The sequence below is a fragment of the Dipodomys merriami genome, unplaced genomic scaffold (genome assembly GCF_024711535.1).
Source record: "Dipodomys merriami isolate MVZ:Mamm:240054 unplaced genomic scaffold, mDipMer1.0.p SCAF_21, whole genome shotgun sequence".
NCBI classification, from domain to species: Eukaryota; Metazoa; Chordata; class Mammalia; order Rodentia; family Heteromyidae; genus Dipodomys; species Dipodomys merriami.
The window spans coordinates 22,641,011-22,652,547 of NW_027203493.1; the positions used below are offsets into that span (position 1 = coordinate 22,641,011).

Here is an 11,537-nt window from a genome sequence, read left to right on the forward strand (position 1 = left end):
GTGACTGTGTGAAAGGAAAGCTTCTTTTAGGTGACAATGAGGACAGGCCAGGGTAAGACATGAAAGAAAGTGCATTTCTACCCTTGATGCCATTAATTAAAGAACATGGATGTGTCTTTGAGGTCATACAAGGTATAAACTTTGTCATCTATTTTCCAGTTGAGTCTATGGAAAAAAACTGGAGAAATATAGAGTACTAAAGAGACCAAGTAGAGATCACACTTAAAGTTTTGACACAGGATATCTCTTTTTTTTTTGTATTTTTTTCTTGTGAAAAGGTGAGTGCAAGGAAGGCAAACCACATAACTCTCGTCCTGCCTTCTTTAGCATATGCTGTAGATAAACTGGCTGAAACCCCATCCTCCTCTCTCATTACATTGGCCCCATTTGGAAATATGAAAGTTAAAGACATAAATTAGGAAATAAACCAGTGTTACATGGAAACATATTTATTGGCTGAATAATAAAGCTTAGTTAAGGAGTTATTAAAATAAGAATTACCTCCTTGAAGTACACATTTTTAATAAGCAATAAAGAAGCAACCCCCCCCCAAGCAATAATACTATGAAACCTAAATCATAGGCATTTGAGGGGGTGTTTTCAAAAATCTGCTCCCTTGTAACTGACAGATGACAAGGCACTAGACATGCAACATGAGACATAACAAGTGAACATATCCACAAGAGTTGGTAGCCACCACAAGAGCTTAGATTTCATATATGCAGCCACTGTAGCTAAGACAAACCCCGGAGAACCTATCCTGCAAATTTCCCTGCAATGAATGATTTGACAATACTTTGTACAAAAAGCAAAAGCAACTCACCGATCATGGTTAATAAATAAGAAAGAAAATGAGAAAACAAGCAACTTGCAATGGGCTGTCACGCAAGCAGAACAAGACCTGGGACCTCAGCTGAAAATCAGACACTTGAGCTTTTATAACCCAAGAGAGAAGACTTCTTAAGAGTGGAATGGAGTTGTACATCATGCTCTAGGGGTATTTCCACATAATCTGCAGGAGGAGAAACTTGAATCAGTGTCTACCTAAAAAATGCATCCTGTGAGTCGTGACTGAAACAAGTTACCTCTGCAGACCATCAAACCTCCCAGGGAAGACAGGAGGCGTGCCTTGATAACTACTCTTTCCGAGTGCTCAAGTCATAACAACCTCGTACATATTGTACAAAACGAAAACACAAATCAGTACCACTCAGACCCTCAACTTTTTCTTTTCTTTCCTTTTTTCCCAAGATAACCTCAGATTTCATTCTCAAAGTGCAAATCTGGACATTTAAAAAAAGGGGGTGGAGGTTTGGTCGAAGGGAAAACTTAGCCCCGTTCTCTGTCCTTCACTTTTTGCAACAGGAGACTGATTTGGTTCCTTCTGCCTCCCATCGGTGCCTTGGGAATTATACTTTCAGATAGTCGTTCTTCAGCCGTCCTAGCCTGGTCCCATGGCTCCTGATGGTAAGGGCCAGCAGCTCGTATTTGTCTCTGAGCCCAGTAGAGATGTCTAGTGTTTCCTTCAGCAGCGATCTGGTGTGGACCAGCATCCCCAAGAAATCCTCATTGAGCCTGTTTTCCTGCCGACTGTCCTGCTCCTGGCCCTGCTTGAACTTGCTTTCCAGCTCAGTGAGGGACTTGTCAGAGTTGGAGTAGGCATCTCCAATCTGGTGGGACTCCCGCCGCAGGTACTTGCCATAGCTCTCTTCCCCATCCAGGTCGTAGGAGATGCTCTTGCTGATGCCCTCCAGGACCCGCCCAGCATCCTCCACCTGGCGACCCAGCACGGTGAACTCCTCTCGGAGGGTGAGACTCAGCAAGCTGCTGTCCTGGCCTCCTTCCCCCTGCGAGCAGCGCCGGCGGTCACTCACCCTGAAGAGCAGCTGGCACTTCTCCGGGTCGTCATTCTCCTCGTAGTCCCCATCGGGAACGAAGTAATGGTGTAGCGTCCCATTGGACATTTCTGGGTAGAGAGGGCCATCAAAATAACCCTGACACAGGTAGCAGAAGAAAGCTATCCAGAGCAACTTTAGAAACATCATTCTGGAAATTCAGGATGACCAGAGAGACTCTCCCTCTCCAAGAGAAGACTTTTTTTTTTTTTCCGGCCAGGAACAAGCAAAACAAGTCCCTTCAGGCTTCAATACCTCCTTTCCCAAACAGAGTCCTCCTCAGTCCCAAGTGGCTGGCTGCACCCGGGTCCCTGCTCCCCAGCAGACTTCATGGGGCTCTGTGCAACAGAGCCTGGGTAGCACAGCCCCGCAGCAAAGCAGGAGGATGCACCTCGCAGCAGCTGTCTCTGCCTTTGGCCCTTTGCTCTGGGGCTGGAACTGCCTGGCTCTCTCTCAGTCCGTCTCAGCTCGGAGGGGCCAGGAGGGGGGGCTCACTCATCCAGGAATCTGGCAGATGGTTGTCTCTCTCGTACACTTTTGGGAGTTCCCTCTTGCTCCTAGGAGATGGAGCTTGTGGCAAAAAGAGCAAGGCGCTTTTGCTTGCTTTCTGATACGGTTTCAACCCCTGGACTGGGAGGGAGGGAATATGGAGCTTTTGCTTTGGCTAAAGATATCCTGAGGATCTCTGGGCTCTCAAGTTACAGCTGTTTTCCTCTCTTGGAAGTCTGGGAACAAGTTTGGAAAGAAACCTCTCACCAGGTCTCTGTTATTAAAGGCACAGGGTTTCTTTTTAAAGATTGGAAGTGGGAGAAGCTGCAAAATAGAATTTAGCGTGAAGGGGAAATTTCCACACACAAAAAGGCTCATCTACTGTTAAGGTATTAAGGGAGAGGGAAAGGTTGTTTTACCGGTTTAAGTAAATAGCAGTTAGTTTGGATTTGTGGAGTGTGCCTATTTTTATTTTTAAAAAGTTTCCCTTGAGAGGCAAATTTAACGTGTCACAAAGGGTACTTTTGTTTGGAAATGATTGGTTAATAAATATATGAAATTTTATGGAAACAATAGAAATATGGGGAGTGGATTAATGCATAGTTGTAATAGGCTCAAGATTAAAAATTAAAAAGAATTAGTTTGGTTGCTTAATTTAAAAAAAAGGACAATTGACACTACTGCCTAATTTTATGAAAAACCATCCATACTGAGCTCCTGTATTGAGTCTTTAGCCTTATATTTTACAGCTGTTGCTTTTTCTGAGCTACTTACAAGCTTTTGACATGTTCAGTGTTTCAGAGTTACCTAAATTTTCCAGAAAGAAAGGGCAGAATGTAAAGCGAGTCATGGGCATTGTAGGAAGGCTATTAAAGCACAGCACAAGATCTTTTCTTTAATTTGATTTAGAAAAGAACCTATTTTTCTGCCAGCCAGTTTTAAATTATGATTTCTGAACTTATTGACACATGAGGCAAGCCTAAAAGCCATTTGTTCAAGTTTTTGTTGAATATATGTTGTGATCAAGCTCTGTTTTAGGTATAAACAGCAGTGAGCAGCAATGGAGAAAAATCTATGCCCTCCTAGAGTTTTCATTCTAGGAAATGAAAAGGAAATTAATAGCATAAAAATAAAACAAACAAACAAGCAGAGTAGATTGCATAATGCACAGTGATGTGAAGAAAAGAAATTAGGGAATAGATAAGAAGCAAGCCCATGTCATAATTACAATTCCATGGGTAATTTCTTTTTTCTTCAATAGGATTGCTCATGTAGACTTGTTAGCTTCCAAAGCTGTCTCCCTCTAAGTCACACAGGGGATTAAGTCATTCTGTGACAGTGTGACAGTCTCTTGCCACACTTTCATTGATATACACAGCCCCAGTTTTTGGGCAGACAGTGAGAAGTCCAGTTAAATGGTTAAATAACTATTTCATGGATACGGTATCACATGCATAGATCTTTTAAGGCATCTTGGCTGCACATTTTAAGCAGGATATTTGATATCCTGAAAACATAGAGCATACTTTTTACTTATGGAGGAAACTTCACAGGAATTTTCTTAGTGTTTGTTCATGCTAGAAGACCAAGGCTAAGTTTTACTCTATTTCAGAGGAAGACTAGAACCTACTCTAGATGAGAGGCTGGACTGTTGGATTCACAAGTCACATTGGCTCATTTCTTGTCCCCTTAGACATTAACAACAGATGAATTCAAGCTGTTTTCTTGGACAAAGAAAAGAAGAGGAATTTGTTCCACTACTTGAGTAATTCCTCCTTGACTTACAAACAAAGTCAATTAAACAAATTTTGTATTAAGCACTTTTGCTTGCTCCTATTTACTTACAGGGTGAGTTAGTTAGCTTATAGTTACAAAGGTGGGTAATAAAAAAAAACTTCAGAAGCTGCTTCTTGAGCGTTAGGCACACAGAAACACAAAGCCATGAGAAAAGAAGTCAGGAGTATTTACTTTCTTCTTGCAATGATCTCATCTGAAGATACAAATCTCACACCATATATAGCAAAGGAATTAGTTTGTATAAGTGGATCAGTCTTAGTGGAGGCAAAGGGAACTTGCATAAAGTCTAAGATTAGAATTTTTTTTCAGACAAGGCTTAGTCTAGAACCTAGTTTTGATTTCACCATTCTTGGTTCTATGCTCTTAGCTTATATTCATTCTTGGGCAGTTTCTTCCATTTGTGAGTCCAATGTTATTACAGTTCTTCTGGGGCTACATGATTCTTTGTTGATTATTATTCTCACAAGATTGCAGGTAAGATTTCCTGGTAACTCAGATTAAAGCCCCTTCAAATGAGCCTCAGTGCCCACATTAACTTACTCTGGATGGTATATCAGAAATTTTGGAATAAGCCATTTTGCTTAAGAAAACAAGAACCAATTTTGCAGCTATACATTCAGGATACATTTAGGGTCCTGGTTTAAAATAGTTGAGAATAGCGGATGTACTTATGAATATTCCTTCTGCCTCAAATACTTACCTGCATTGACTACATGTGGAAAACACGGCGACCTTTTGCAGTTAGTGTCAGTGTTTAGCAGATAGCTTTATGAGGGGGCTCTCATCTATAACATTTGCTGATCTTCTTAGTATAAGTATTCATCATGGCTGATAGAACTGAATGAAGAGTAGAGAAAAATCAGTAATGTAATGTATCATTATATAGGATTCCCATCATACAGATGACTAGATATAGATAAGCCTAAGAAAACAGCAACAAGTACAAGTCTAGTAATTAGGAATGGTGACTTTTTTGTTCATATTTCCTTTATTTTAATATCGTTTATATAATTGTAAGTTTAGATAGCTTTATTTTTTATAATGGCTCTTTTTGCCAAATTGCACGATTTCTGCATTAAAAGTGAACCTAACAGCTGGGCACCGGTGGCTCACGCCTGTAATCCTAGCTACTCAGGAAGCTGAGATCTAAGGGTTGCTGTTCAAAGCCAGCCTGGGCAGGAAAGTCCATGAGATCCTATCTCAACCAGAAAACCGGAAGCGGCCCTGTGGCTCAAGTGGGAGCATTTCTACAGAGCTGAGGGACAGTGCCCAGGCACAGAGTTCACATCCCATGAATGAAAAAAAAAATTGAACCTAACAACCAGCCCTTAAGAGTCAACACAAGCCATCTTCAGTACAAAAAGTCCTTTTGATTCAATACTCCATTTTGTTCACTTTAAAAGGTTTTTATTGATAGATACTTCATATATACCTAATTCCATCTTGGGTTACTCTAAAAAGGGTTAGGGGTATAGATTGTTTCTAAGTATTGACCTAGAACAAGTGGAGCCTAAGGATATGTTCAAACAGAGATATTCCAGAAAGAAGGCTTTGAAGAGTAAAGATACTATTCTCTGATAGAAATACCAGTTGAATCCAGGACTGAACATTAGGAAGTAAAAGAAAAAGAAAGGACTGAATATATCCAGGAGCAATGACTGGAGTCATAAGTGAATGAACATTTCTGCCAAATATAGCTCATTGTATGTACGTCATCCCAGCCACAATGTGTCAACAAAGTAGGCTTACTTGTTTTTATTTCTTTTTATAATCTTGTATTTTTGAATGAATTTTAAGTTTAGAGAAGGAATGAGGAATTTGTATTGGTACCGTGGGAATGGCTTTATAACTTTTCTTTGTTAAAATGTCTGTGATCCTCTGATAATTCCTGATAATGGTAGCAGCAGAATTTTTATAGACATGGAGCTTATATGCACAAAATATAAGGATAATTTGGGGGAAAACTTGGTCCTACTATGTAGCCTAGAACATCAAGTTTATTCCCAACATTTTCCAATTTGTCAGGACAACACTGAAGAAGATAAAAGGTCATGGGATGTTAACATTGGAGAGACTAGAGGTACTGTTGTGGAAAGAATAAGGGAATAAAGAAAATGAAGAAATACACAGAACATAGACTTAAAAGAGCCTTCCTTCTCCCTTTCCCTGAACCAAAGAGGTTGTATGTTAGAGATGATGTAGTAGAGTTACCATACAGAAGAAAGTTTTTGAGTTCACTTGACCTTCAGTGAAGTCAAGTTTGGTGACAGCATATTTGTAATGTTTGTCACTATAGCATAACATAAAAATATTCTGACTAATATGGCGAGATTATGAGAATCGATCATACTCCCTACATTATGCTTATAACCTTGTCAATGTCTTTATTATTTTTGTAGGTATGTTCAACAAGAAGCTTATTTGTGGACATTCCCACTATTTAGTCTCCTCCCTTTCCCTAACCAAATATCTTGTAGGAAATAACAATACCTACTGAGTTCATGAGACAAATAACATGGACTGGATAAAATTTATTTCACTCTGTTATTTCTTTTCTTACTCTCTTTCTGGCTACTTGTTTTCACTTCTTACCTCTTTTTCTACTTTCTCATGTATTTCTCTTCCAAAATGAGCACATGCCATCTATTCAATCCAAATAGAAAGGAGAAGTAAGCTTAAAGGCACTTATTTCTTTGTTACTTCCAGATTCAACAAGTCTGATCTTTTCCACAATTTCACCCATGAATGTAGCACATGACACATCCTAGTGTAGAGGTGTTAGGAGACTCGGTAGTGAAAGTAAGAATTAAAGTCAGTTCCCTTAGGGTGGCAGCCCAACACAATCAATACCAAGAAATTTGTATGTCCAACAGGAGATGTGGGGTTGAGGCCAAGTGGGAAGGAATGGAGGAAAGAAGGGGGGAAAAGGAGGAGGATGCAGTCACAAATTCATTGTATATACTACAAAACTAAGAAAACTAAGGGAAGGGGTGGGTCAAAGTGGGGGTGAGAATCTTGAAGGAGTTGACACTGATCAAGATGCATGGTATTCACAAACTGTCCTGTTAAATGGTACCTCCTTTGTACCACAATTTACAGATCATAAAAATATACTAGTAAAGTATCCAAAAAGCTAGAAGAATCATCTATTCTATGAGGCAGGAAGAACATGGGGCTGAACTGAATTCTGGGGACATGGATATACTGTGTGTGGAAGAAGAGAAGAAAAAAATGAGATGGGCCAGACTTTTAATCCTCAATGATAAGAGACAGTCATTGGAAATGATGTCAAGGGTATGTGTTCAGTACTATATAAAGTTTACTTATACATATGATAAGGACTCAGAGTTATTGGGAATTATTCTTTACCTGTTTTAAATTCTTTAATGATGTCCCACCTTCCTTAGAGTGAAATTTAATCTTCTTAGCTGGCCTAGAAAACCTTCAGTTGTCTGGCCTACATCCTACGACTGCTAACTTGGTTTATCATGCTTAAACCATATAGATTTCCCTCAAAAAAATTTTACCTCTTTCTAAGTTCATGTAAACTGTCTCTCTGCCTGCAACTTTCTCTCCTAACCCCTTTACTGACTAATACCTCCTCTTCTTTTCATTTTCTTTGAAATCCCCTTGCTAATCTCTTTATTAATTAATTGTCCTCCTCATTTTCTTTCATACTGGCCATGTTATTTTCCTTGTGACACATTCTGTCATTTATAATTATAGTTTAATTTATGAATGTATGTTGCCTTTGCATTTTATCTCCAGCTCGACTCAAACTACATACAACTAAAAGCAGTGCTTACTTCGTTCTTCCCAGGGTTTAGTAAAGTGACTGGACAGCAGGAGATACTCAGTGAATGTATGTTAGCACCCTGTGTACAGTTGATAATTTCTTATTTGATGTTCTAACAATATTGTTGTTGTTTTGTTTTGCATTAGACTTCACTGAAGTTTGAACTCAGATCTTTTCATTGTTGGGCAGGTGCTCTACCATTTCATCCATGCCTTCAGCCCTTTCAAGTTTTAGTCTAGGGATAATTTGAACCAAGGTTTTCTTTTACCTGTGCTTTCCATGTACCAAGAAGTACATGGAAGTACCTGGAAATACAGACATGAACCACGACACGCAGCTTCTTTGTTAAAAAATTAAAAAAGGTCTTGCTACTTTTTTGCCTGGGAGGATCTCAAACCATGATACTCTTGATATCTGCTCTTGAAGTAGCTAGGATTACAGGCATATACCATCATGCTTAGTTTATAACAAAATATTTCAGTATTTAGTATTTCATTGAATCCCATTCTTTGTTGTTTTATAATATGTATTGCATCCTTTCAGGTAGCTTACTTAATTATTTATCTAGCCCCTCTGGATTTTTCAATATTAACATGAGTATTCCATGTGATAAGCACAGAGTCTAAGACATAGCAGGGGCCCTATTTTTGTTAGTTGTTATGATAGTTAAGATATGGAATTTAAGGTATTATATAACTTCATAAGGGTCAGATCCATGTTTCTTTGTTTTTTTGTTTCCCTTAGTCAACAGTCAGGCAAAAATAACCTCACCCTGATTCTGAATGATCCTGGTAAGAAAGTAAAGGAAGAGTCTTGTGAATTCCGAAGTTCAGGAAGGGGTATATCACTGGGATGAAAGACTTGCGATCCATCTTAAGGAAACTGTGTAGCAATCTCTACATAACTTCATGGAGAACTGTAGTCTGAAAGCCCGGGAAGTATCAGGCCACTCTGAAGGATGATTTGTCATTTGTCTGGTAAAGATTTTCACTTTCCTCCTAGCAGCAGTGTATACAATGGGTTTGAGCCAATGGGGTTTAGAGAAGAAGCAGGCCTTGCTTATTCCTTCTTCTTTCTTTAGTTTCTTTTTTATTATTAGGATAAAGGAGATGTACAGATGAGTTAGTTATACAAGTTATTTCTTCTTGAACAATGTCATCCCTTCCCTAGCTCTCTCTCCCAGGATAATTGTTTCTTAACTAGCAAGAACTTTTATGGACTAGATTAGAAAACATAACTCCAGCAAATCATGAATATTTGAAAAGTTTTCCTGTGAGTAGAATTTTAAATACATACACAGGCCTCTATAAGAATATGGTCTTATATAAAGTAACACATTTCTACATAGGAAAGATTGAATGTCATTAAAGACATCTGTAACATAACTAGTGCCATTGAGAACTATCAAAGCTACATATAAAATTTTAGTTTTTTAAAAAAAGTTATTGTACAGAGGGGTTACAGTTACAAAAGTCAGGTAATGAGTACATTTTTTAAACCAATGTATTGTTTGTTCTTGTCTTTATCTGCTTGAGCTGCTATAACACCAAAGCTTACACTGAGTGTCTTATCAGCAACATGAATTCATTTCTCCCATTCTGGAAACTGAGAAATCTAAGACTTTGTGTCTGGTGAAGGCCCACTTCTTGGCTGGCATCACATAGAGGAAAGGGCAGGGAGGCCTTCTGTGGTCTTTTAGAAAAACACCAATCCTGTTCATGAGGGCTCACTCTACAATCTTATCAGCCTCCACCTTCTAATGCTATGATGACTAAGTTTCAACAACTGTACTTCTAGCCTATTACAATTCTCATCATTTTAATTCTTGGAGAAATTACGAGAGTATGAGATAGAGACTATACCAGTCTCCTTGCAGTGAGCATTGTGATCAGCAATCACAAGGTATCAGCATATGAATAATCCATTGGGGAGGGGAAGTAATGCGGACACAAGTGGGTGTAATATTTGGAAATACGCAGTGATGGTCAAATAAGAAGGATGTACCAGATATATGATGGCTGAAAGGGCCTGGAAGCTCACATCTAATGGGAACATGGGATTGTTAGTTCAGGAGACACTCACTGATTGAAGTCACTGAGGTAATATGGGGCTGAGGTCATCCGTTCTCTCACTCAGAAAACCCTGCTGTTTTATTTTTTTCTCAATAAAAGTTCTAAAGAAACCCCCAGAATGGCCATACAGATGATCCTCATCAATTGGGGTTGGTGGTGAAATGATGTCAGGGTTAGCAAAAGCAATCGCATCTCTACTTCTTTAGTTGTCAGGAAATGGGAACATCTTCCAATCTTATCTTTTATGGTTCTTGGCTTCCTTTTGATTCAATCTATATATTTTTACAAATCTTGGAAATCTAAAATTTGTTGTTTGGTGAACAAGTCCTTGATTATGCCTTTAATTCAAATCCAAACAGTTTTTAATGCTGAAGAAATGTAGTTGGAGGAGGATGATAGGGGCTGTTTTGAAGATGAGTCAAAATGGACATGTTGTCATTGCCTTTGGGAGCAGAAGCTTGAATAGACTTCAGAAAATGTGCTTCCAGAATGGACCTGATTTCGTCCACAACTTATTCTGCATCCTTGTTTATGTTGCCTAATGAGTGTCTGCACTTTATTTTTCATCAGTAGGAAATACTTATGCTCATCTGGGGACTTATGGCCCCAAATGTCAGAGAAATGCAAGAGAAGTAATGCTATACAGCTGTCTGCAAAGCCACGATTCACTTAAGCATGCTCTTTAGGTATTGAATCTTAATTTAGGAAATGTTCATATATATGTATATATATACATACATATATATATATATATGTACTCATCAATCAATCTGAACAAGTTCAGAGTAAGTATTCAGTTAACATTTAACACAAATAATAAACAGATTGTTAAAAAGCAAGTGAAATTAGCAATTTAATACTGAGTCTGTGCTTTGTACCATGAACTCAAGAGAACTCAAAGCATACATTGGAGACACAAATCATTACTGTGGTCAAGAATCTTTAGCAATACTTACAGTAAAGCTAAGGATTGTTTAGACAGTGTAAACATTTATTTACTGATTAGCTTCTGATTTGTCAAACAACTGACAAACAATCCTTATTTATCGGCATTGAGTCTGAGTCACAGCCTGCCTTACTTGAGCATGCTAGCCCAGCTGTGCATGGGATGGACTGTAAGTGAAAATAGAAAATTGTATATATACCAAATTTTCTTGATCCATTCACTCACTGGAGGGCATTTGGGTTGGTTCCATATTTTAGCTATGGTAAATAATGCTGCAACAAACATGGTTGTGCTGGTGACATTATTGCAGGCTGGTTTGTGGTCATTTGCGTTAAGGCCTGGGAATGAGATTGCTCGGTCCTAGGGAAGCTCTATGTTTAGTCTTTTTTTCCTTTCTTTCCTTTTTTATTGTCAAGGTAATGTATAGAGGGGTTACAGTTACATAAGTAAGGTAATAAGTACATTTCTTGTTGAACTGGTTACTCCCTCATTTTTCTCCCACTTTTTCCCCTTTTCCCCAAGTTGTACAGATCATTTCCAAC

The 11,537-nt window shown here is 38.7% G+C and overlaps 1 protein-coding gene across 1 annotated transcript; it reads right to left on the reverse strand.

The window, feature by feature from the left end:
* Positions 1-433: 433 nt before the first annotated feature.
* Fibin (fin bud initiation factor homolog) lies at positions 434-2,634 on the reverse strand. The gene has a single exon (XM_070032706.1). The coding sequence runs from the start codon at positions 2,043-2,045 to the stop codon at positions 1,410-1,412; it is 636 nt and encodes a 211-aa protein (XP_069888807.1). The 5' UTR covers positions 2,046-2,634; the 3' UTR covers positions 434-1,409.
* Between the last annotated feature and the right edge of the window lie 8,903 nt (positions 2,635-11,537).

Excerpts from the sequence above, each read along its gene's own strand:
- Fibin (XM_070032706.1), bottom strand. The coding sequence starts at position 2,045 with ATGATGTTTCTAAAGTTGCTCTGGATAGCTTTCTTCTGCTACCTGTGT.